Source organism: Doryrhamphus excisus, linkage group LG1, assembly GCF_037039965.1.
Source record: "Doryrhamphus excisus strain RoL-2023G ecotype Guam linkage group LG1, RoL_Dexc_Guam_v1.1, whole genome shotgun sequence".
NCBI lineage: Eukaryota > Metazoa > Chordata > Actinopteri > Syngnathiformes > Syngnathidae > Doryrhamphus > Doryrhamphus excisus.
The window spans coordinates 14,151,214-14,177,545 of record NC_136357.1 but is presented as its reverse complement, the minus strand read 5'-3'; the positions used below and the strand labels follow the sequence as shown (position 1 = coordinate 14,177,545).

General features: G+C 41.5%; 2 protein-coding genes across 8 annotated transcripts in view; one reads left to right on the top strand and one right to left on the bottom strand.

Annotated features, from left to right (window-relative positions):
• cep290 (centrosomal protein 290) overlaps positions 1-7,780 on the bottom strand; it is a 27,473-nt gene extending 19,693 nt beyond the window's left edge. Inside the window, exons 1-6 of one of the 5 annotated variants that reach the window (XM_078790725.1) lie at positions 7,511-7,780; positions 7,039-7,168; positions 4,422-4,499; positions 4,278-4,335; positions 4,153-4,199; positions 1,750-1,884 (exon numbers count right to left, since the gene is read on the bottom strand). In XM_078790725.1, coding sequence (XP_078646851.1) covers positions 1,750-1,884; positions 4,153-4,199; positions 4,278-4,335; positions 4,422-4,499; positions 7,039-7,152 — 432 coding nt within the window. In that variant the 5' untranslated portion in view covers positions 7,153-7,168; positions 7,511-7,780. Of the gene's footprint in view, positions 1-1,749; positions 1,885-1,985; positions 2,106-4,152; positions 4,200-4,277; positions 4,336-4,421; positions 4,500-7,038; positions 7,169-7,510 lie in introns of those variants that run through there. The other 4 variants (XM_058074624.2, XM_058074626.2, XM_058074625.2 and 1 more) reach the window with 4 other exon arrangements.
• On the top strand, positions 1,648-26,332 carry tmtc3 (transmembrane O-mannosyltransferase targeting cadherins 3). Of its 3 annotated transcripts, XM_078790734.1 has the most exons (15): positions 1,648-2,287; positions 4,858-4,941; positions 8,595-8,808; positions 8,897-9,115; positions 13,197-13,296; positions 14,248-14,363; positions 14,438-14,610; positions 16,631-16,883; positions 20,361-20,509; positions 21,135-21,255; positions 21,335-21,446; positions 21,776-21,879; positions 22,012-22,181; positions 22,648-22,874; positions 24,593-26,332. In XM_078790734.1, exons 3-15 carry the CDS (start codon positions 8,620-8,622, stop codon positions 25,420-25,422), a joined length of 2,763 nt encoding a protein of 920 aa, XP_078646860.1. In that variant the 5' UTR covers positions 1,648-2,287; positions 4,858-4,941; positions 8,595-8,619; the 3' UTR covers positions 25,423-26,332. The 3 variants fall into 3 exon arrangements, with proteins under 3 accessions (XP_078646860.1, XP_057930618.2, XP_057930614.2); XM_058074635.2 differs by lacking the exons at positions 1,648-2,287; positions 4,858-4,941 and adding an exon at positions 7,892-7,955; XM_058074631.2 differs by lacking the exons at positions 1,648-2,287; positions 4,858-4,941 and adding an exon at positions 7,907-8,028.

Genomic DNA, 26,332 nt, shown 5'->3' with positions numbered 1-26,332 from the left:
TTTCAGATAATGAGATTTGCGCATTTGGAAGTGAGCCCTGAAATAGGTTTGGATAGCTCAAAACGCTCGGTTTAAAAAGGTGTGGTAAAACTACCCCTTTGTGATGTCACAGGGAGGCGGACTTCCTTATATGGGCGTGTCTGTGAGCAGATAAGCACTCTGCCCTTCTTCAAGCTCTGCTTCCTATGCCCTCCCCCAAGCGCTGCTCCTCTGTTTACTTGCACGGAAAGCTACATTTGGGCATGGTCCAGTATGCAACTGGACTAGCCAAGCCTTTCCAAAGTTACTTGGTCATGTGGACTGAGCAAGCAGTAAGTAACAGTTTATCAGTGTCCTAACTGTTTTGTGTAAGTCATGGAGCAAAAGCGCTTGCATACAGGGAGAGGGGCTGCTAAGAGCCATTTCCCACCATAATTATATTTGCCACATTCGGTTACCAAATGCTAAAATGCTAAAGCTACATACCATTGAGAGACGTCTTTAAGTAACCTTGAGAAACTTGACTGCCCACGGTCTGTATTTCCGGATTGGATTCCGGATCCAACACATATGGCTGTATGTTAAAAGCCATTTTCAAGACATAAAGTTTAATATCAAGTCCTATACCGTTCACAGCTGGCGGCAAAAAACGGAATTCCTTTTAAGTACTCGCTAGTGTGACCAACCCCAGCAGAGTGGGCGTGCCTGGAGGCGAGCCGTGGTGGGATACATAAACAGTTTTCCAAAAAAATACAGCTGTATAAGTGCAGATTCTGGATGAACCATAAAGACGCAGTGCCTTTATGGTTTCTCACAAAACTTCCACTTTATTAGGTTTTCTTCAGCTTGTCCCTTTTTTGGTTTATATTCAAAGTTACTTGGTACCGGCATCAAGCATTGTGCAGGACAGCAGGCATGATTGTGCATCAGTCACTGACAGTGTTTTTTTTTGTCTGCTTGTTTCAGGTGGTAGTTGGTGATATTAAATCAGCTGGAAAACTGCTTGTAGTATTGAACGTGGTGCTTTTGAGAAATATTCAGACAGGGTTAGGGTTAGGGTTAGGGTTAGGGTGGCCAACCTAAGGCACACCTGTGCAATCATCATGCTGTCTCATCAGCATCTTAACATGCCACGCCTGTGAGGTTGTTGAATTATGAATGCTCACTAGCACGGATTTAGACATGAAATGGAGGAGTAGGACTTTACTAGAAAGGTTTTACATCTTTGAGTTCAGCTCATAAAAATGGGAGCATAACAAAAGTGTTGCAGTATATTTGTTGTGTAGTAGATAGACTTTATTGTCATTGCACAATAACACAGCAGTGAAATTGCCAACGAAATGTCGTTGCCTGGCTCCCGTATAATAATAAATAACAAATAATAATGTGGAGAATAAATACCTAAACTACTTGGTCTGCATCCAGTTTGGCCTTGTTGCTCCTTGTCAGTCACAGTGCAAACAAATTTGCCAGATTTTTGTATCCCAGCTGGATATATTAAGCATAGGTCATGTTCACTTATTTTGTGTGATTGTATTGCAATACCTGAGATCTAAATATGGACTACGGGTATGTTTCCATAAAGACCTGAGTCAAATGTATTGTTGGAAACAAAAATGGTATCATCCAATGAACACTGCCTGACACCATTAACACAGCACAATATCATCTTGCTTTCATCACCAAATTAGTCAACATGCCAAAGCACAGCTGACAGCAGTCATTGCTGAAGAACACAGAACTTAATAGCGGTACTAAATACAGTCGTACCTCCTCAATAGTTTTCTTTCCTCCTCCCATTTCTTTCCTCAGGTGGTTCACCTCCTTCTCCTTCTGCTCCAGCTGGCTTTCCAGCTGCCGAATCTCATTTCTCAGAAAGCGGTTGTCTGGCCCAGTGCCGCTGTGCTGAGATGCAAAACAATGAAAAGTACTCTAAATAATGACCACACCACAACCCCTTACATGTCTTATCAAGATTTACACATGATATATGTAGATGTTATTACCTTCTTTCCAGTGCAGTTCCTGTATTTGGATTGTATACATAACTAAACACTTGAAAAGTATAATCAAATCCAAACTAGCATGGCTACGAGCATGGAAGGAATTAGCTATAATCTTCTTATGTTGTTGAACTCAGCCAATTAAAGTGCAGCATTTCGCATTCATCCGTGACTGAAAAGATTACACCCACACACGTGAAGTGTTTTGCTGTATGCTCTGACTATACTTCATCTTTCTAAAAAAAGAGCCAAATGGCCTCGTGTCACGTGTATGGGATACGATTTCAGATCTGGAAAGCACTGAGGTATGTCTCTTAAATGGTTTGTTGACTCAAAGTGAACATTAGGTATTTTGTTGCTGATTTGTCAATTGCCTAGATAATGTATGTATAGGATTTTGTAGCATTCAGTTTTTTCAGAGTAAAAAAAATCAAAACCTACATTGAAAAAGCGATTGCCCCCTAAACCTAATAACAGTTTGGGCCAACTTTGAGAACAATTGCAATCAAGCGTTTGCGATAACTTGCAGTGAGTCTCTTACAGAGCTGTGGAGGAATTTTGGCCCACTCATCTTTGCAGAATTGTTGTAATTCAGCCACAGCATGAAGTGCAGATTCAGGTCACGACTTTGACTAGGCCACTCAAAAGTCTTCATTTTTCTCTAGCCATTCAGAGGTGGACTTGCTGGTGTGTTTTGGATCATTGTCCTCCTGCAGAACCCAAGTTGTTTTCAGCTTGAGGTCATGAACAGATGGCCGGTAGACAGCAGGATTCACAAGTCTTCCAGGTCCTGACTTAGCAAAACAGCCTGGAACCAACACACCATCACCACCATAGTCTATCTATAAGGATCTTTTTCTGAAATGCAGTGTTGCTTTTATGCCAGATTTAATGGGACACACCTTCCAAAAGGTCCAACTTCTGACTCATCAGACTACACAGTATTTTCCAAAAGGTCCTGAGGATCATCAAGATGTTTTCTGACAAAACTGATACAAGCCTTAAAGTGCTTCTTGTTCAGCAGTGTTTTTTGTTCTGAACTCTGCCATGCATGCTGTTTTTCAACATCTTTGTTTTGATAGACCCATGAACACTGACCTTTACTGAGGCAAGTGAGGCTTGTAATTCTTTGGATGATGTTGTGGGGTCTCTTGTGACCTCTTGGGTGCGGCGTCGCTGCGCTCTTGGGGTACTTGGTTGACCAGCCACTCCTGGGAAGGTTCACCACTGTTCCAGGTTTTCGCCATTTGTCAATAATGGCTCTCACTGTGGCTTGCTGGAGTCCCCAAAACTTAATAAACGGCTCTATAACCTTTTATAGACCGAGAGCTCAGTTACTTTCTATATGGGAGGTAACTGGGGGCAATCACTTTTTCCACACAGGGCCATGGAGGTTTGGATTTTTTTTAAATAATCAAGTCGAGTCTCCAAACCAAACCTCCGTGCCTTTCATCGTCTTCATTATGGGTGTGTGTGTATTTGACTTATTTGTTCATAGAACACATCTGAACACACACGGAAAGATGCACTGTCTGTCTCCTGCCTTCCTCCTTTTCCTTTCAAGCACTGCACTGTGTGTTGATGAGGCTCTCCAGGGTACTGCATATTTCTGAGTCTGAATGTTAACATAACGTAATGTTAACATTAAGAAAGAAACATTACATTACATTGATCTCAACCAGTGTGTGCAATGATTCTAATTGCTGCAGAAGTTTAAAAAAAAAGCTCAAGAGAGCAAGTACACACTTCTCACTGCCCACTCTTTAAAGTTACATTTTAAACAGACTAGAATGAACCAGCATCCATGTGGCTCATCCGTCCCTAAACCTCATTCATCTATAAAGTTAATTCGTCTTTTATATGCATTTCACCAGGTTTCCTGCAAAATTCTCAATAAATGTGTTCTGTGTTTTACATTTTTGGGCGTCTGGAAAGGATAAATTGGATTTGCATGAATTCTTATGGGGAAAATAATTACTCAGTTTTCGTAGGTTTCAGTTTTTTTGGAGTGCATTAATGAGGAAAACCCAGGTTCCCCTGTATAATCAGACTTATGTTGCAAATTGATTTTTGATAATGCAGTTCTAGCTGTACTGTACATGATCTACTGAGATAATGTCTCAGTAGACAGATGGACATGAACAGTGGCAGGGGGTGTAAAACGACTTACCTTGAGTTCATCTTCCAGTCTCGACACCTTGGCTAGAAGTTTATTTTCTACAGTGAAGAAGTCATAGGAAACAATGTCAGCGGTGTGCTGGCAGAAAAACATCTACGAACAAACTCCGCACCAACCATTTTTCTCCTGTTCTTCTATTAATTGTTCAGCAAGAGAAGCTTCATGATGCTTCATCTGAGGAAGGAAGACAACACAGAACTTGTGTGTTTTACTTTGAAGCATACAATTAACATTTGCATGTGTCAAGAAACAACTAAGACCTTGAGCAGAGCCTGAAATAGTTGCAGTATGTGGACAACGTCCTTCTGAGCTTGATTCTCCACTTCCCACTGTTGTGTCTGCAACAGACAACATAAAAGGTCAAATGAGGAAAAGTTACCACAAGCACATTCTATCATCACGAGTTGTAATTATTTCAGTAAGAGGACGTTCATATTTGATTGAAACACGCCATTGATGTTTTGCCAGGTCAATGATTAGAAGCTTGATTGATGCAATTACAACAGACGTGCAGATGCACCACTGTTTTTCTTCAAATGTTCCGGGAATTGTTATTCTTAAAAGCAAAAACCCTACTGAAAGTTGCAGTGGAATGGTGAATGTCTCAGAGTTGGTACAATTTAAAATTGAAAAAAAGATGCTTCAGTTTCGTAAGCATCGAGGGATTAACTGTTTTGTTTTTTTCTGTCCGTTCAGCCAAACTGCTTTCACAAGAAGGATCAGCACCAACAAGAGGTGTTAAAGGAACGTGGCGAGAAAAGAAAAAGGAGAATACACACAGTAAGTTATGATAAATGAGCAGTGATGCCTTAAGCGAGGCACCATCCATCCATTTTCTATTCCGCTTATCCTCATTAGGGTTGCGGGGGTATGCTGGAGCCTATCCCAGTTGACTTGAGAGAGGCAGGGTACACCCTGGACCGGTCGCCAGCCAATCACAGGGCACATATAGACAACCATTCACACTCACATGCATACCTATGGACAATTTAGCATCGCCAATTCGCTAACATGCATGTTTTTGGAATATGGGAGGAAACCGGAGTTCCCACAAAAACCCACGCATGCACTGGGAGAACATGCAAACTCCACACAGAGAATCAAACCCAGGTCATGCTAACCCTACATGCTAACTACGCGGCCAACGTGTGGCCCCTTAGCAGGGCAACCGACCCCTGAAATTCTTCCTTGGTCAAGTCCACTGCACCAGTGTATCACTAGTGTATCACTTGTGTGTGCATGCTGTGGTCGCCGCTGAATAGTTTATGGCTGTCAGGTGTCTGCAATGCACGTCAAAGAATGTGTTCATGACAAAATCAAAGTATTAATATGATGAGCCTTTGTCCATTAATTGTACATCAGATGTTTTTTTCTGCCATCATTCTTGAGCAACTCAGCAGTTGCTTGAACGTGAGGTTTTTGTTGCACAACGGTCTACCTTTGTTCTTCTAATACAAACGCATGTACCTTGTACAAGCTGTAATAATTCCAGCGAGTGGGCATAAATATTTCACTCAAACATGCAAAACCTTTTTCACGCCACAGCCATGATGATTTGCAAGGTTAAAATGATGTTGTGATGATTTGCAATGTTAAAATGATGTTAAGGTTTGGATGAAGAAGAATGTTAATATCCCAGACAGATCATTCGTTGTGCATGCAGCAATGCCACATGCACAGCATAAAACAACTAAAACTCTCATAATAATAAACAGCATAGGACGCCAATAAATATTTGGTATATGCTATTGTTCCTAAAATAAAACACAGTTGGATTTTTTCGACAGATGTCAGAAAAGCAAATTGCTTTAAGAGTTGATGGGCAAAGATCACTGGGAATCATCTGAGCATCCTTTGAGCTTTTCTGCAATTTTGCAATATGCTAGCTATTATATACAACAATGGGCTGCACGGTGGCCGAGTTTGCATGTTCTCCCTGTGCGTGCGTGGGTTTTCTCCGGGTACTCCGGTTTCCTCCCATATTCCAAAAACATGCTAGCAAATTGGTGACTCCAAATTGTCCATAGGTATGTATGTGAGTGTGAATGGTTGTTTGTCTATATGTGCCCTGTGATTGGCTGGCGACCAGTCCAGGATGTACACTGCCTCTCGCCCGAAGACAGCTAGGATAGGCTCCAGCATACTCGTGACCCTTGTGAGGATAAGCGGTATAGAAAATGGATGGATGGATATGTACAACAATCTCTGCCTGATTTTGAAGCTGAGCAGCAAAGATAACGTTGGTTGTAATACACAACTTAAACACATTTTAGCATTGGAAATAATGCTAAAATAGATAAATAATCTGCTTCAAGATCAAACTCTGGCCATCATAAATTGCAGCGATAATGTCTTATTTTAACATTGTGTCTTTAAAAGTGTAAAAAGAAGTGAAGCTAATACAATCAAATAGCAAACAATTGAGGACACCAATGTGACAACTGAGACTAGTCGCTTACGTCACATAATACATTCTTCTCCTCCTCCTCCTCCTCCTATAATGCTCATCCTTCTTTTGGAAGAAGTGCGGTGTGATGTCATTGTGTAACTGAGGCCTATTTTTGCAGAAAATGGTCAAAATTTGTGTTTTCTGAAGTCTGTTTTTTGAGAAAAAGTATAAAGCACACAGTTTGTGTTTACAGTGTTTACTTAAGACGTTTCACTGTATATTAAATCACCTCATACTGTTATCATTAATCTTCACAGAAATATTTTCTTTATACTTTTCATTTAAAGACAAAGCAAATGAGCAAGGTATTTGTATTTGTGTTAAAGTAGTCATAGTCCGGTGAAGTAAAGCATAGCCACAGACCACTCACTGTTTATAATTGGTATTTGTATTTATTGGTATTCGTGTGTGTGTGTGTGGGTGTTTACCGTCGTGAGCAGACTGAGAAACTCGTCTATTTCATCCTTGTCGTATTCATGGAGGTTGGCGGGGTCAATCCTCCTCACTTCATCCCACTCCAGAGCAACGGGCATTTTGGCCATTGTGTGATAGACACAGCTATTGTTTCCAGAAAAGAAACGTTAACTTCACTCCCAAACATTATCTCAAAATGATGGATTAATACGAACTAAATCAGCTGCATTCATTACATGAATGAGACGTTGTCTGCTCCAAAACATAACAATAACATTAAAAACATAATAATAAACTGGCAACAGTGTGTTGGTGAAAAGAACAACTTAAACGTGCCGATTTTCCCCTATGTTGAAAACATCACAAAAGTCTGCAAACAAATGTATCAGCCAAGCAACAGAGTAGAGAATATTACAATATTTATATTCCCTTCTCTTCAAATAGTTTAAGTTTACCGCTCACTGTCGATGTTGAAACATCACCTACCTCTTCGGGTGTAGAAAGTTGCCAAAACCCCAACAGTGTTTAAATGAATCACTTATTCATTTTTAGGATACGAAATAACACAATGAGAATATTCCATTTAGTATGTATCATTTCTCGTTCGTTCTCGTCTTCTTCTACAACTAGATTGTCCGCCGCCTTTCACATATGCCTCGAAACTGTAGATCGCCATCTACTGCTTCGGCAGTTTATCGTCAGTGTGGTTATTTTTAAAGTGATACTAATTTCTCCACTGTTTAAGTGAACCAGCTTATAGATGTACAAGGGAGATTTTAATTGTTTCATTAAATGAAACGGTGTGATTGTTGAATGATTGTACATAAATAAAATTCTTTTTTGTTCAGAAGTCAAAATCTGTTTGCACCGGAAGTGTTTGAGCTGTGTGACACGCATGCGCACTAGTCGGATGCCCCTTGATATGTGTGCAGTGAGTTTGTATTAAATAATTGTATTTGTTTTCTATCAAATCTACCACAACAATCTGATCCTGTGAGGACACGGTATGTTGCCATTTAAACTACACTTTAGCAAGCCTGCATTGATCGGATCGCAAGAGTACTGTCAAGCTACTGTAACTAGCTTTAGCTGCAAAAGTAACTCATGCTAGCTTCATGGCCAGCCAACATTACATTTCTGCCGTTCATAGATCATGCGAACAACTGATTCAATTGTTTGCTATCATCAGTTGATGGCAAGAACGACTTAACAGATATAAAAGGTCCCAAAACTATGAGATGTAGCGGTAGGTATTAGCCGGGTCCCACCCTTCTAGTCCTACGGCTTGACAGTACTGTAAGTTGAAGTACTGTATAGGTTTTCAGCCTCGAGATTACGCTTAACGTGCGCCTTTTGAGTTGCAGCTTTGTTTTAGTTGGTATTGATTTCAAAAAACAGACGCTACTTCTGCACAATATATTTATGCTATTTGCACAGCTTTTTAAAATTAATCCCCTTGTGACTGTGAATACCATACTAGTTTTGCTGTGAAACAAAACAATGTTATCACCATTTAGCTGATTGCCAGTATTCACTGATAACATGAAAAAATGTTTTATTTTCCTTGCAGTGATCGATGACGGCTTGGCTCAGCCATGGCTGCTGTGTCATGGAAAGAGGTTTTGCTTTTGACTGGACTGGTGGTGGGATGTTACTGGAACAGTCTGTCGTGTGGTTTTGTGTTTGATGACGTCTCAGCCATCCTTGACAACAAGGACCTAAGACCCTCGACCCCATTAAGAAATCTTTTCCTTAATGACTTCTGGGGAACTCCCATGGCAGAGGTGCGTTTATTCTGGAAAGGAGACATTCAGTATAATTTATCATTTGCCTAAGAGAATGTGTGCCTGTGTTTGTGTGTCTCGTTAACAGGAGCGTAGTCACAAATCCTATCGGCCTCTGACGGTGCTCACCTTCCGACTCAACTATCTCCTCAGTGAGCTGAGTGCTGCCTCCTACCATATGTTCAACGTCATCCTGCACGCCGTCGTGTGCGTGCTATTCCTGAGGGTGTGTCGCTTGTTCCTGGACAGGACGTCCGGCTTGGTTGCGGCGCTGCTCTTTGCCGTGCATCCCATCCACACGGAAGCTGTGAGTGTGTGTTTGCTTCAGAGAAGATTAACTGATGAAGGCAAAGGGCTGGATGGCTCAGTGGGATAGTGCCCTTGTTTAACACATTCAATCCCAGTCATTTTTCAAAAGATAACTCCTTCAGTACAGGCCATTTTAGATGATTTTGTTTGATTTTTTTAAGGTACACAGAATATTGTGTTCTATGGCTATATAAAGTGGTCATCTTTACCTCTAAACAACTGTACTACAATGTAAACAATACAAAAAAGGATTGTTTTACAGCAAAATCTGTATTTACAAATTTAACACCATGAACTATTTACATGGTCTTCCACTTCCCCCCTTGCTGTCGTGTGTTAATACATGCAAAAGATCCATGATGAGCCCTTAGTAGATGCCCTTCTGCCACCTTGTGGCCGTTTATATGGCTTAAAGCTGATCTGATTCCTTTCAGTATGTGGTTGCGTCATCACCTCTTTTTGCCTTTCACGCCAAAAAGCGTAAATGATGTATAAATACATCTTTTGGGGTTGGGTTTATACGTCTTTGGTATTGAGTGAGTTAATTTTGTCATTTAGTACCTCCCTCAATAGCAGCTCGATAGATAGATAGATAGATAGATAGATAGATAGATAGACTTTCTTTATTGTCATTGCACAATAACACAGCAATGAAATTGCCAACGAAATGTTGTTGCCTGGCTCCCGTATAATAATAATAAATAATAATGTGGAGAATAAATAGATGACATCAGATATGAACAATGAACAGCGTGAACAGTAATTTGTACAAATAATTAAAATAATTTAGAATAAATAATAATAATTTAAAGTTTTTAAGCGTGTGTGTGTGGGCAGGTAGAGGGGCTTATTTGGCATTCAGCAGTCTGATGGCCAGGGGGAAGTAGCTGACATCGCCAACTACTGGCCCGGCATGCACATTACATTACATTAGTTATCATTTTTGCTGATTTTCTGCATGTGTTGTTTTGTGAACGTACTTAAATAGTTCCTTAATATATGTAGCTTGGCCTGTAACTGTAACAACCACTTTGAACTCCTGCCTCATCACAAGGTCATGTTTGTGGTGTCATTCAATACTTTGCTGAGGGGTGGTCAAAAGGCTGACAGAGGACATAAAACCTGTCATTCAACGTATAAAGAAGGCAGCATGGGTGGATGGGGACTTTGGGGGGGGGTAACCAAATACTTTTGAGTTTGTTGTGAGCTGTTTCATTCTTGGGTTAGTTCACCTCGTGCAATTAGGACGTGTAATTCATCCTGTCCAACATTGCAGGACAGATGACCTGTATAGACAAAAAAATGAAAGTCAATCTTGAGACTCCCTCAATGTGAACAATTTGCCTTACAAATGGGCCTTCAGTTAGTCCAGATCGTCTTATCACTGTCTAGCATCCCTCTCAAAGGATTATTTGTTTCTTGTGGTGAGCGGCCCTAAAAGAGTCCTTGTGTGTCCCGCCATGTTTTGACTCTTATTTTAATCCCTACAAAGAGGCTGAACCAAACAGGAATGCTTTTGTTGTCACACTGCTTGCAACAAGGACAACTGATTAATACTTACTTAACAAGAACTTAATCAGTTGCCGGTGAATATTCTTGTTTGTCCAGGTTATTATAGTATTCTCAAGCATAGAATTGATCGTGGCTTGTTGGCAGGTTGTCTTAAACCAGGGTTTACCAACTGTTTGAAACCGAGAGCTACTTCTTGGGTAGTGATTGATTTCAAAGGGCTATCAGTTTGCTACACACTTCTGAGTGTAACCAATTTGCTTTATTCACAATAAATATCAACAATGATTTCACAAGAAACCAATGAATATCATAGGACTGGGCAATATGGACCAAAACTCATATCCGGATATTTTTTCCACAAAGTGACTGCTTGCAAAGATTTATTAAAATGCAAAAAGAACAACAGCCACTGAAATAAAATTATCTTTATATAAATATCGAAAAAGCTCAATATAATATATTCAATCTTCAGTGCAATCATGCTGCACTCACGGTAGTCTGTTAGCCGTTCCCAATGATGACAGACGGTAAACATGGTTGATACCGTCTTTATTCAGCAACCTTTATACTGTCTTTTTTGCTTTTCACTCCCGCTATGCAGCCCCTTCTTTGCCGAATCTCCACTGGAATCTTGGTGTCGCAAAGGGATGCTCAAAGCTAGCAGCTGCTCCCGAGAGTAAACAATGGAGCAAGAAGCACACTTGCTTCAGGGGTCCTTATGGCACCAGAAACAATAAGAAAATAATAAATAAAGCACTATTAAACAATAAAAACAGCAGAATATACAGAGCTGCCGCAACTAACTTCCACTCGGGCTGCAGCATCTTGAAACAAGAGACCTCTGCATCAAATTCAGTCTATATCGAAATTAATGAAATGCTTGTTTTTGCTTTGAAACCATCATCTGTCTTCTCTCTCGTATACGTATATTTTTAATATAACTTGTGATATTACTTCCACTTGAGGACCGTGGCAGTTGCACAAATGTGCCACCTTGTTGTTACCAGACAGGCTGCTGTCGCATCTGTTCGTCCGCCTCTCACATGATGTACTTGGAAAGGCCTGTTTTTACATGCGGCGTCACAACGTGTGGGCAGGGGTTTGTGTGTGTGTGTGTGTGTGTGTGTAGCATCATCCTTTACTTTGGCTGTTCAAAGGAGGATATGACTCACACCCTATGATTTGACATCAATAGAGACAGCTTGAAAACAATAAAAGTCAGAAAGTATCTTGTTAAGACACAGGTGTTTTGCGTCTACATAAGGGCATATCTCATAAACAGTCGTCCCGTGCTACGTGGCGATTTGAACATCGCTCCATGATTCTATTGCGTTTTTTCAAACGTTAATTAATTGTTAAATGATCACTGTTTCGCCTGTTAGTCATAAAATATCCATATTTAAGAAAATGTTCCTGATTTTCCCAAAATTAAACATTTCCAAGCATAAAAATGGCTAAATGCACTAAATGTAGTACAGTAGAAGCCATTAACATCACAACTTCTGGATGTTGATCACTTGGTGTCAGTACTTGTTTGGTCAGACCACCAGACCACCAGCCAAGCACCAGACAGCTTTTATTGCAGGCTTAAATGATCTCACAACAGGCACAATAATAATATAATATCAACAATGATCATCATCATAATACTACTACTCTAATTGGGTAATCTACTCTATTGGATTGATATGATTTTCGGGGGCAGCAGTCTCAGCAGGGATGCTCAGACTTCCTTTTTCCGGGGAACTTGGTCCAACTCCTCCTGGTGTTCCAAGGCCAGTTGAAAGACATAGTCTCTCCAACGTGTCCTGGGTTTTTCCCAAGGCCTTTTACAGTTTGGACGTTCCCTGAAAGCCTATCCAGGGAGACCCCCTGGGGGCATCCTGACTAGATGCCTAAGCCACCTTATCTGGCTCCTCTCAATGCGGAGAGGAGCAGCAGTTCTGCTCCCGGGTTTTTCCTCAGATGACCGTGCTTTCCACTTTGTCTCTAATGGAGAGCCCAGACACCCTACAGAAGAAAACTCATTTTGGCTGTTTGTACGTGCAGTTTTATCCTTTTGTACACTACTTACAGCTTATGAAGATGTAATGTGACAGACACCTTCCAAAAGGTGCAGCTAATTTCCCAAAGGTCTTGGGGATTATCAAGAACAAAACTGAGACAAGCCATAATGTTATTTTTGTTCAGCAGTGATTTTGGTCTTGGAACTCTGCTGTGCAGGCTGTATTTGCCTACCATCTTTCTTATGGTGGAACCATGAACACTGACCTTAACTGAGGCAAGTGTGGCCTGCAGTTCTTTAGATGTTGTTGTGGGGTCTTTTGTGACCTCTTGGATGAGTCACCGCAGAGGTTAATTTTGGTTGACTCGCCACTCCTCGAAAAGTTCAGCACTGTTCCATGTTTTCGTCATTTGTGGATAATGGCTCTCACTGTGGTTTGCTGGAGTCCCAAAGCTTTAGAAATGGCTTTATAACCTTTTCAATTGAACTCAGGTTTGATGTTTTAATGGGAGGGCAATCATAATCCATACATTTTCTATGCCACTTTTTTCCCCTTTACCAGGTGACGGGTGTGGTTGGTAGAGCGGAGCTCCTGTCTTCAATCTTCCTCCTTGCTGCTTTTCTGGCCTACACTAAGTCCACAGGTGGTGACCACTCCATTGGTAAGTGTCATGTGCAGGGATGGTTCTTTTCTGACCATAAGACCACAATACCTCTATACACTACGTCATAAAAGTCAGTACACTCATATTTCTCAGATTACTCTGGCTTCTTCTCTAGATCTTAAAATGTGCATGTTATGTTCTTCTTAATTTATTTATGTTAATATTGTTATGTTAATATATGTTAATTTCTTTATGTTAATAGTTTAGTTATGTTAATTGTAGAGTCTACATTGTCCATAGGTGTGATTGTTGAGAAACACTGATCCACATTTTTTCACATTCGATTGGCTCCAGATATATTAATTTGGATATTTGCAGATACAATTTTGATACGGTACTCTTTGCTTTCATATGCAACAACGCCTTATGAATATAAGGAAACGTAGCTGTCTCCTCCACACAAGCTCTCAGCCTGACACATTTGGTCTTCACAGACGACACAGACCACTTAACATGGCACATAAAGTCTGATTACATTATCATTATTGTTGATTTTACATGAAGCTGCAATAAATTTCTCTCCTCAGCAAGTGTGAGACTGATTTGTGTTTTTTCAATGTCCCACTGTTTAGTATGGCTCGTGAACATTGAAGCACAGACGTGGCTCTTCACTATACATGAATTATACTGGTGACAGAACTCAATACCCATACTGGATCAGATTGGCCGCATCCAATATTGTGTCCTTTGTTTCATATGTGTCATTTTATTGACCAGCAAACAGCCTGGGGTGCACTCTCACCCAAATTCAGCTGGAATAGGCTCCCTCTCACGTATGACCCTAATGAGCGTGCAAGCATTTATTTGCCTATTTTTCAACCAGCCCTCTTGAAATCAAGATATTAGCAAGGGAATGTCAAACATTTTCTTCTAAATGCTCAACAGACTGGCAAGAAACATGTCTGCAAGTACACAGTGTTCAGGTTCTTATGTTTTGTTTTTTTTCAGTTTGGACACCCATCGCTCAGACAGTTCTCTTGGTGGCCGCAGCAACACTGTGCAAAGAGCAGGGCATCACAGTGGTTGGCATCTGCTGCGTCTATGAGGTCTTTGTCGCCCAAGGGGTAAGACTGGAATCTGTTTGTGCATTGACAAACTAAATGAGTTAAAAATGAGTTACCGGCTCCCTTGCTCCCAGTTCACCTTGCCCATGTTGCTGGACACGCTGCGGCAAGTCGTGCAGGGCAAAGGCGCGTTCCCGTACACCGTCCTCCAAATGCTGCTGAAGCTCATCGTCCTTGTCATCAGCACGCTGCTGCTTGTCATCGTCCGCGTCCAGGTCATCCAATCTCAGCTTCCCGTCTTCACCAGGTATGTAGGCAGCTGCATTTAAAACGGAGGAAAGGGGGATGGCACATTCTGATAAAAAAAAAAACCCTCACAAAATCAACCAGAAAACAGACGATATGTTTGCCTCACAGCTAGGAGACCCGAGTTCAATCCCACCCTCGGCCATCTCTGTGTGGAGTTTGCATGTTCACCCCGTGCATGCGTGGGTTTTCTCCGGGTACTCCGGTTTCCTCCCACATTCCAAAAACATGCTAGGTTAATTGGTGACTCCAAATTGTCCATAGGTATGAATGTGAGTGTGAATGGTTGTTTGTCTGTATGTGCCCTGTGATTGGCTGGCTACCAGTCCAGGCTGTACCCCGCCTCTCGCCCGAAGACAGCTGGGATAGGCTCCAGCACCCCCGCGACCCTCGTGAGGATAAGCGGCAGAAAATGAATGAATGAACGAATATTTGCTGACTGTAGCGGTCATGCCAATGCAACAGGTGGTGCTGTAACTCCTAGTTGTATGAGATCATTATAACAAATGGGGAGCCTGTAATAAGTCAATGGAAAGCATTCACTCTGGTTAGTTTGTTTATATAAAAAAAAGGCATAAAAACATAGAAAATATGTGCGCTAATAAAATAATATCTGTAGTTTTTCTCACCACAGCAGCTGCAGCTCATCTGCTCCAAAGGAAAGAGACATGAGGGAGCCAAAGGGCAGCGGACTACATAACCATTTGAATATGTCAGGATTACATGATTACATAAACAAGGGGGTTCTTGATTGATGCAGGTTATGCAATGCTTTATGTAATTCCTTTTTATTTATGTTATGCATGTATAATATTTTCCCATGATCCGTTGCTTCTCAGAGATGATTGATGTTGCCAACATGTTTGACCGTATTTTTACTTGAAAGTTAGTTGTACCCACAAACCAGAAGTTGAAAGGTCAAATCCCACAGCAACATGGTAAAAAAGTGTCTTGTAATCCTCTTACATTTTGTCTATTGTGTGCATATTATCTGTGTCGTTTATTTGAATCAGTTCTTCTGCAAGACATCAGTGTGTCGATTTTACTGATAAAATTCCACTACAATTAGCCGATAGGTTCAAAGCCCATAATCCGCCAGATGTCTCCAGATTGTCGTGAGACAATTCCTGGGATAAGAGGACAAGCCATAACACGGGAATAAAGAGGGTGGAATTAGCGTGGCGGTAGATGCCAAAACATGTCCTTTGTCACATGTACTTTACTTACATTGTCAGACTGCTATGGTTGCCGTTGTACTTTCATTTAGATGGTGGGGTAAAAGGGCTAAAATTACAACATTCCTAAATGTTTTGGAAGTGTAAAAAGAAATGAAGCACTATTTTGTGCAAATGTAGCGTTTCACTGAAATTGATCTCGCTGATCTTTGATAAAAGTTTGCTACACCGGATTAGAAGGAAACATTTTTAGACATTCAGATTGTATAAATTTGTGAACTGTGCTCGTTCCAGCATTCCTAGTGGCCTTGGTTAGTCACTTGTTTCCCTGTGGACCACATCAACACACCATGGCTCCACTTAACCTCCTGCGGGCTGAGACCCATGACTGACTGGTCTGATTCAATTAATTCCTTTACTTCTGCTCCAACTGCATGACAAGCATTGCCGCGTATCACACAAATAGAGCAACTGTTTCAGTAAGCACGTAGCAACTCTTTCTTCTTTGTTTTTTCCCTTTTAGAGGTTTAGGTTCTGTAGTAAAGAACTAAAAATAGTGCCAAGGTTTTGCAAGGAAATAAGTCTTTAAAGTCGCACAAAAGTATGGTTGTCTTGCAGACATTAAGAAGGAAAATGTGACTTCAAACATTGCTTGTGCAGTTAAAGGTTTTATATTGGATACAGTTTCCAATCCTGGAAGTGATTATTTGTATTATTTCCTATGGGGAAAAAAATTGGAAGTTGTCCACATGGATTGTTTTGGACTTTCACGGTTTTAATGTGTTTGGCAATCATAACGAATAGTTAAGTCCATTAAAAAAAAATTTTGTTCTGGTTGTGTTGCAGATTTGACAACCCCGCAGCCGTCAGCCCTACCCCCACTAGACAGCTAACTTTCAACTATTTACTTCCTGTCAATGCCTGGCTGCTACTCAACCCCTCAGAGCTGTGCTGCGACTGGACCATGGGCACCATCCCTTTAGTGGAGTCTGCCTTGGACCGACGCAACCTGGCCACCTTGGTTTTCTATGTCTTTTTAGGCCTGCTGGCGTATCGCAGCATCACCTGCAGGCATAGCTCCGCCAAGACTGTCATCATGGTGAGTCAGCCCACCACTATTGTTTGCAAATGCTCCAATATAACAGCACCAAATTGAGTGAATAGTCAATGGAAAAATGTATTTTAGACCTTTGCCAGCCTTTTAGGGACACAAAGGTGCCTCTACAAGCGATGCTGGCACTGACATTACCAGGTCTTTACCAAGCATGCAATTAAAATAGAAATGTACATACACTGTTTAAAAACAAACAAACACACACATTTTCTCAGTATCTGAAATTAAATCTGACTAAACCATTCCTGTTTTATATTAGTTATCATAATGAAAAATTATGCTCATTTTCTGCGCTTTGTATTGAGCTGTCAGAGCAGATGCACATAACTCGCACAGAAAGATTTCTAGATCTTTCAGAATCTGTACCTATCCCGGCTGTCTTTCATTGGATTTCTAAAATGCTCTCTTTTAATTCATTCCACCAACGCCCGCCTCCAGGCACGCCCACTCTGCTGTGATTGGTCACTTTCCCGAGCACTCTCAAGTACTTCCGGATTACTGCCAAAGCCCAGTTCCTAATTTTGTTGGTGTAGGACAGGTGTTGGCAACCTCCACCCACAATCTTTGTGTGTCGGCAACACACAATTTTTGTTGTGACTCCCTTCGCCATGTTCGAATATTTTTTTTTACCCCCGAATGGGGAAAATGCAAATTTTTGTAATTAATTTTAAAAAACAAAAAAAAACACTTCTGCCTGACTTTTTTGGCAAGTTAGCTTTCCTGAAAGCCACTTTAGCTCCTTGCTAAATCCTTGACAAAGCCATACAGTGGGAGCGGGGGTGGTGGTCCCAAATCCGCACTGAGGCTGTACTCGCCATCGGCTCATCCCTAATGATAATCAATAAATCAATTAACCGCACAATAAATAAAAAATCAATAATTTAGCTGACCTGTTGCTAGTCTCTTTTCCGTTTGTTTAATTAATGTCTTTTACATGTATTTCAAAGCTCTTGACATTCCAATGTGACAATGTTAAATATTACGTTTATTGCTTTTCATACGGTGGACTCACGTTATTATGCCAAAAATGATCATTACATTAAAGAAAAAAAGTATTGTTGAAACTAATATTATTTATCGTCAATTTGTAGGACAATTGTCATCCAGAAAAATGTGAAGAGTGACAGGCCGAGCTACACCTCAAACACCATCCCAACTGTGAAGTGTGGGGGTGGCAGCATCATGTTGTGGGGCTGTTTTGCTGCAGGAGAATCCGGTGCACTTCATAAAATAGATCACGAAGAAAGAAAATTATGTGTATAAATATTAAAGCAACCCCGCCACAGCTGGGATAGGCTCCAGCACCCCCGCGACTCTCGTAAGGAAAAAGCGGTAGAAAATGAATGAATGAATGAATATTGAAGCAACATCTCAAGCCATCAGCCAGGAAGTTGAAGATGGGTCACAAATGCATCTTCCAAATAGACCAGGGGTCTCAAACTCAATTTACTTGGGGGCCACTGGAGCTCGGGTCTGGGTGTGACTGGGCCGCATCAGATATTCCAAAAAAACGCATTTATTAAAAACAAAAAAAATTAAAAAACTTTGTTTTGGTTCCAATTTTCTACAAGAAAAGCTCTAATAAAACATTCCACTGTTCTCAAATATCTTACTTTTTGAAGATGAAAAATAAAACAAATCAAGAATAAAGAAAATCAATCAATCAGTAATAAATAAATATAATAATAATAAAACGGCAAATAATAAAAAAATTAAGAAACCACATATAGTTGGTGGGTAGACAAATAATTTTTTTCAGATTCAAATGAACAAAGCATTATTAGAGCCCTGCAGACATGACAAAACACGACTATAGTCACATTTATACTCTTTTTATTTACAACATATTGCGCAACTGCAGGGTCTTGAGACACATGCTAACTCACAGATAAGAGAGCTAGCGACCTAAACGGTAGCCTTCAAGTTATTTTCTTTAAACTTAAATAGCCAAAGACTTACCACTTCCACACGGATAGGGAGGATAACTATTAACAGTTATTTAACCTTTAACATGAACATTAATCAAACGTAATAATTTTTTCTGGGTACATGATACCATACAGCATCCATATCAAACTTGCGCGGGCCGCACTAACATTAAACTTTCATATCAAGGCGGGGGCCTCAAACTAGTGTCCTGCGGGCCACATTTTGCCTGTGGGCCGCGTGTTTGAGACCCCTGAAATAGACAATGATCCTAAGAATATCACCAAATCAGTCACAACGTGTCTTTAGGGCAACAAAGTCAGTGATTTGGAGTGGCCATCACAAAGATCAGACCTCAATCACAAATGATTGATGATCTGCATAAGATGAGTGTTGCAAACTATGAGTGTTGCATTTTTTTCTGCGCCACACTATTAATATTATTTGATGAATGTTGACAACCAAGCAGTGTAATTCCTGCCCTTAGTTTTTATCACAATGTTAATTTTCCACCTAAGCCGAAACTACATACTAGGTCATTTAAATGTTTACTTTTAGAAATCCAAAAGATGGGAGATCACGCATAAAAAAAAAACAAGTTGGCGCAAATGAATTAATGTAAGTTATGCAACAGGCTCTTATGAAAGGAGAACACAAATAACGTGTGTAATGAGTATGACCCATCTCTTGGTGTTTACTCTGGCCTACAATGGAGTGTTTTGGAGAAACGTTGCACAACATTTAAATATCACATCAGCAGACCCAGCATTATTGCTGCTTCACATCTCAGCCAAAATGGACCAGCTACATTTATTTGTCTGAATGAATAAAAGGGTTATTAAGGGTTTTTAAAATTGCATTAAAAAAAGAACAAGCTGACATGTTAGTCAATGACAACACAACTGAACACAAAATGCAGTTTTTAAGTGAAACTTTTTATTATTAAAGAAGAAAAAGATATCCAAACCTACAAAGCCCCCTAAACCTAATAACTAGTTGGGCCACCCTTAGCAGCAACAACTTTGTGACACAGGGTTGGGTTGTCATTGACATATTTACATTTGTTTGATGATCTGAAACATTTAAATGGGACAAACACACAAAAATACGTAAAAAAATCACACCATTGTTTGTGTGTGTATTGGGAGTGTAACAATACGTGTATCTGTATCAAACTGTTCAATAGAGGGGTGATGGTTCGCTACGCATGTGTATGGAACAATATGGAACACAGTTGCAACATTGTGTGGCCATCGTGTCATTCCTCCTCCTTGCTGCAGCTAACTGCTGCACATCACTGTGGTTGGCATGCCCTCTATACAATATATACGCTACAATATGTAAATATAATTTTTTTTTATATATACAAAATTCAGCGCCGCGATTCATTCGCTCACAGTGTGTCTTTCTGTGCTGCCTGCTGCTTGTACCTGCGGCTCCGCTTTGAAGGAGACGAAACGCAAAAAGAAACTGATATCCTATCATGAATACATACCGCACCCCTAATAATAAAGCACTATTGTCTTTGCTTTCCAGGCCTTGTCTCTGATCGTCCTTCCCTTCATTCCTGCTTCCAACCTCTTTTTCCCTGTGGGATTCGTGGTGGCAGAGAGAGTTCTTTATGTTCCCAGCATGGGCTTCTGTGTGCTTGTAGCACACGGATTCAAGATCGCCTTGCATAAAGGGTGAGGGTGAAAAAAAACAAAAAAAACATTGCAGCACGCTATCGCACTCCCACGAATGACTCGCACACATCCTGTCAAGAGATTTGTCATTGGAGGAGAGAGCCTGAAATGTAACTCAAGCTATGAAAAATGTATCGTAAACCTCATTAGTGGAGCTCATCTAGTCAAAGTGATGGATGTACACTGCACGATTCAATCATTAGGCTTTCAATGGGAGGTCCTCATGACATCCTGTACCAGCCAGGATCCTTCCGCGTGTGTGTGCATTAATGTGTGTATGAACATTTAGGTGAAATCCAAAAATAATCACAGCATAACCATCTTCAGTGATCTTTACACCGGTGAGGCCCAGGTGCAGCAAACAACTGTCACACACTTCCATTAATGGCGTCACACAGGCATTACGGAAAGTTTGTGAGTGACCTTGAGTTTCTACCCTGTATGTGATTGAGAAATTGTAAAATTGTTCTTCTTATTTAGGCACGAAAGCTTAAACTAGAGACTAGACTTTGTGAAAACTTTCCGTTAAGTAAGAGTTAGGAAAAATGTTTTTCTTAGAAAGTAAGAGGTCAGCTGAAAATAATAGATAATTGATTTAACGGAACAATTCTAATTTGTTTTGAAGATATCTGAAGAAGATTGCCTGGTTGATGTTAGGAGTTTTGTTAACCATGCATGCAGTGAAGACCTTCAACAGGAATTGGGACTGGGAGTCAGAATATACTTTGTTCACATCTGCTCTGAAGGTAAGATAGAAGGATGATGACATGACCTTTGAAAAGTATTGATGGTGTTCCGATGTTAAGCAAAAGTGTGAATCTACAGGTGAACAAGAACAACGCAAAGCTGTGGAATAATGTTGGACACGCACTGGAGAACCAAAACAATTACGCCAGAGCGCTGCGCTATTTTCTGCAGGCCACCTTTGTGCAGCCAGGTCAGAAATCGAAAGCAACTCGCCAACAGTTTATTTTGACATTGATATCAAATTTAGGGTATTGTCTGAGCCAAGGCAGTAAGCATAAAGCAATCTTTCACAGTGTCTTTAACAATTTGGCCTCTTTTACCGCAACCTTTCAATCTTTGGCCGGAACGTAGAACCAAGAATTCCTTGAAGGATGTGCCAAAAAAGAAAGCCCACATGGAAAGCATATACTGAGACTAGCTGTCATCACGTGTAATAGTATATTACTGGCTTTCATGTGATTGATGATGTGTTGCAGGTGGCAGCCGAGTTATTTTATCTCTTGTACAATCTCTTGGCAGATGATATCGGTGCACACATGAACGTTGGAAGAACCTACAAGAACCTGAACAAGTCTAAAGAGGCAGAAGATGCTTACTTAGTTGCCAAGTCACTCATGCCACAGGTAAGCTCGCGAGTCACGCAGCCGTATGCAGGGAAAGACCAAATCGGGCACGTTTATTCCTGTTTTATCACTTTCATGAGTTTTACCGCCAGCTGGATCACTGTGTGTGTCTTCTCGCCAACATGCCGGCAGGTCATTCCTGGTAAGAAGTACGCCACACGCGTGGCCCCTAACCATCTCAACGTGTACATCAACTTGGCTAACCTGATCCGCGCCAATGAATCCCGACTGGAAGAAGCCGATCAACTCTATCGACAAGCCATCAGCATGAGGCCGGACTTTAAGCAGGCGTACATCAGCAGGCAAGCCCATGCTTACTGTGCTTTGATAAGCCTTTTTTCAGGGTTGCTCGTCTGAATAGAACAATTGTCAGAATGCTAAGTCGTGATAACAGAGCCATGGTTCTTTGTGTTACACAGCTGTTCCAACCTTCTGTGGAGAGCAGTGTGTTTACCTCCACACTACTTGAGCAAATTGTACAGTCAGAAAAGACTTTAAAAAACATAAAAATCACTGCCTGTCAACCTCAGATGTAACATTTTGGCCTTGCTGCAACCCCACTCATAGCCATGCCTCATGTAATCTTCAAGTACGTTCATTCTCATGCTTCTGTGACACATGATGGTAGCAAGCGTGAGAAAAATGCTGCCATGCCTGTATGAAAGGCCACAAGAAAGAGTTACAGAAGTGATGCTTTTGGTAGGTTGCCAGTAAATTGTTTCCTGCCAGTTCTATGCATGAATTACCGTATGTGTGATTTGGCATCAGGGGGGAACTGCTGCTGAAGATGAACAAGCTCACGGACGCGAGGGACGCGTACCTGCGTGCTCTGGAGCTGGACCGCTCCAACGCCGACCTGTGGTACAACCTGGCCATCGTCAACATCGAGATGAAGGAGCCCTCAGAGGCTTTGAAGAACTTCGACCACGCCCTGCAGCTCAGTCCACGACACAAGCTGGCACTTTTCAACTCAGCCCTCCTCATGCAGGAGTCAGGTAAGCTGTAAAATGTCCCCCATTATCCAGTAGGAGGCATTACACACCAGCTATTAGTGACGCAGTAATGCCATTAGGGTGGAACGACTGGAATGAACCCTGCATGTACCGGCAATTCTCTCCTCTCGCTTCATTAACACAATAACAAAAAACATTTAACAAGGCATTTAAACGCTCTCAATGGCACTGCTTTTGTAAACTTTGCTGTTGCCTCGGCACATTCCTCCCAAACACTGAACTAATCCAGTTGTAAACAAGTGAACGGCGCTTCGTTGAGGCTGCTTATATCACTATTGAATTTTATGTGCGCTTGTGCAAACAGCAGCAACAAAGAGCTAGGTCATTAAGAGAAATAGTCGCTCGTTTCCTGTTCTCTCACCTGCGTGCCTTTTTTTTCATTACTGAGTCATCAATCACAGTCTGTCACACTTGTCACCTTATATACTCCAAAATATATTGCCATTGTTTCATTTTCTTACAGTCTTCTGTCGCTTACATATAAACTATATATACAGTATAGACATGCGCACGCACACTCATCACATGGACACTTGTCATAGGATTGTCAGTGCATGCATGTTCCAGTATGCACTAAGTGGCCTTTTGTTAAGGCACTCTCATTCAAATGACAAGTCAGATGACAAATGAAGTTCAACAAAAGGTCGCCCGGGTGCTTGTTGTCAGAAGCATAAGAGCGGTACACTCAATGAAGCTCTCTGCAAAGCAGCTTTTTCACACTTTTAACACTCCCTCGTTTCACACTGTGTGCACTGTGATGAGTGTATTTCTGAGAATGAATGTTACTACCGAACAACTGCAGTCAATCCTCAAAGCTGAATACTTCAGAAAGCACCACCACGTTGCAAGAAAACCTTGGATGCTTCTGTAATGGCTTGGCAATATCTTATTCATTTGCAGCCAATCCGAGGTAGGTTGATAGAGACGCTAAGTTGTTTGAAGACTGATATCTTAGCTGTGTGTTTTAGTTATTATCTCATAATATATTTAATTATTGATTCATTTTTATTTTTAGAATACAGGAAGTCCTCGGTATATACACGGATTCCGTTCATACGACAACGTTGTAAGTCTTACTCATGTAGGACAAATATTATATAAAAAGTGAAAATGAGAACAACTTTACTTTTATCCCTGTGGTTTTCCTGCACAATGGAAGGGGCGTTGCAAGGGAGGGAGAGACAGGCTTATTGGGAGGAGGAAGTCTCAGTAATAATAAATAATAAAGACCACCAAACTGATTTACTATCACATTCTTTTTCATAGGAGCAGATCCTTTCAAATGTTCAGAGGTACCACGTTTGTACTTGATGATGAATGGCGGCGTTGAAGTGGCTTGCACCTAGCATGCCACCAATGTTGACTGGCATTTTTAGAATGTTTTCATATTTTTAGATGTCACTTTTTCCTTTTCTTTGACATGCTGCAATTAGAAGATGGAGTATTATATATACAGTATTAATCATTTCTGGGAGTACGTTGCAACTACGGAACGTAAGACAAGAACCACTTGAATGCTGCAAGTGGGCAATCTGCTTCTGTGCGGCATGTACAAACAGCAGATGAAATGGCAGCAACAAGCACACACTTCTCTATGTAACGCTCCTGAGGAACACACCTTAAAAAAAGTCACACAGCCAATCTGGGTTTTACCAACCATCCGCCGTCATGACTGTGTATTTGTACTTCCTGTGTGGCAGGTGAGCCCAAGTTCTGGCCTGAGGCCAACCGTCGTTTTCTGACCTATGTGGAGGAGGAGCCTTACGACGCTAACGGCTACTTCAACCTGGGCATGTTAGCCATGGACGCCAATGAAAACGCAGCGGCCGAGCGCTGGATGCACAAAGCCATCTCTCTGCAGGCGGGCTTCCGGTCTGCCCTCTTCAACCTTGCCTTGCTTTACTCGCAGTCCAAACGCGAACTGGATGCGCTTCCTGTGCTGGATGAGCTGCTGCGCCACCATCCCGAGCATGTTAAGGGCCTCATCCTGAAGGGCGACATTCTCATGAACCACAAGAAGGACACGCGCGGGGCCAAAGCCTGCTTTGAACGCATCCTGCAGATGGATCCCACCAACGTGCAGGGAAAACACAACCTGTGCGTGGTCTACTTCGAGGAGCGCGACCTGCTCCGAGCCGAGCGCTGCCTGGAGGAGACGCTGGCCCTGGCGCCCAATGAGGAGTATGTCCGCCGCCACCTGAACATCGTCAGAGGCAAGATGGCGGCTATGAGCGTGGCTGGACATCCGCTCACCCCTACCACGGAGGGAGCAGCGGAAGGGGAGAAGCCGCCGCTAGCAGAGGCAGAGAAGGAAAGGCGGAGTCCAGATGCAGCCAGTGGCAGCGAGAAGAATGTTAGGAAATCCGCGTCAGAAAGCCATATGGGTGTGGACCAGTCAGAGCTGGACGCAAGGCAGTCTGAGAAACGGACTCAAGCCAAGTCCACTAATGAGATTAACGAGATCGAGCAGAAGCGTGCGGCTGCTTTGAAGAGGCTTGAGGAGATTGAGCGCATTTTAAGCGGAGATTGACGCAACTCTTCTTTTAGATTTAGCAGCAACTATTTTTATACGGAACTTTTTTTTTTTCAGTAAATCATGTATTACTAAACATTTCAATTTCAACGCCAGGAAGGGAAAGGCCTCAAAAAGCACAAATGAGTTGATGATTTTAACATTGAGCACAAAGAGTCATTGTTTATCACTGGATGTTATTTTGTACCAAGACCCACTTTCTCTGCTGTTTTCTTCAAGGTACACACACACACACACACACACTACCGAGGACAATTCAAGGAAACGATGATGATGAAGGCCTTCTCCAAAAGAGCAAAACATCCTTCTCACGGCCGGCCTCTTGTAGTGTCCACTAATCACAATTGATCTCCTGCTGCACTTCCTGCCTCTGCATGGGCCACTTCCTGTTGGCCACTTAATGTCATTGTGATTCCATTCAGAGGCCGTCACCCTTCCCCTATTGTCATGTTATCATGTTCAACACACAAAACCTGCACGCTCGCCCTCGTCATGTGATCACCACCCTTCATCCTGGCGTTTTCTGCCACTTTCAGACCACTCATGGACCACTGCAGTGTTAAAAGTCACCCCCCCCTCACAGTGCAATACCTGTGTGGTGATGATGCAGCAGTTTAGTGCAACACTGGTTCCTAAATAGGCGCTTTGCTATGCATTTTTGTGTTTACTTTGACCCCTGAAAGTGTACATAAATGAACATGTAATCCATTATTATTTATTATTATTTTGTATGTTCTGCAAACTGTGACTCTTGTGTACAATCACTGTCAGTGTTCAACTAGAAGGTACACCTTTTATCACTTTTTTTGCCTGCCGAGTGACTTTTTTTATTTGGGAGCTTTTTTTATACAATGTGATGATAGTGATGGGGATGCAGATTGTTAAATAAAGTGAGAGGACAACTCAA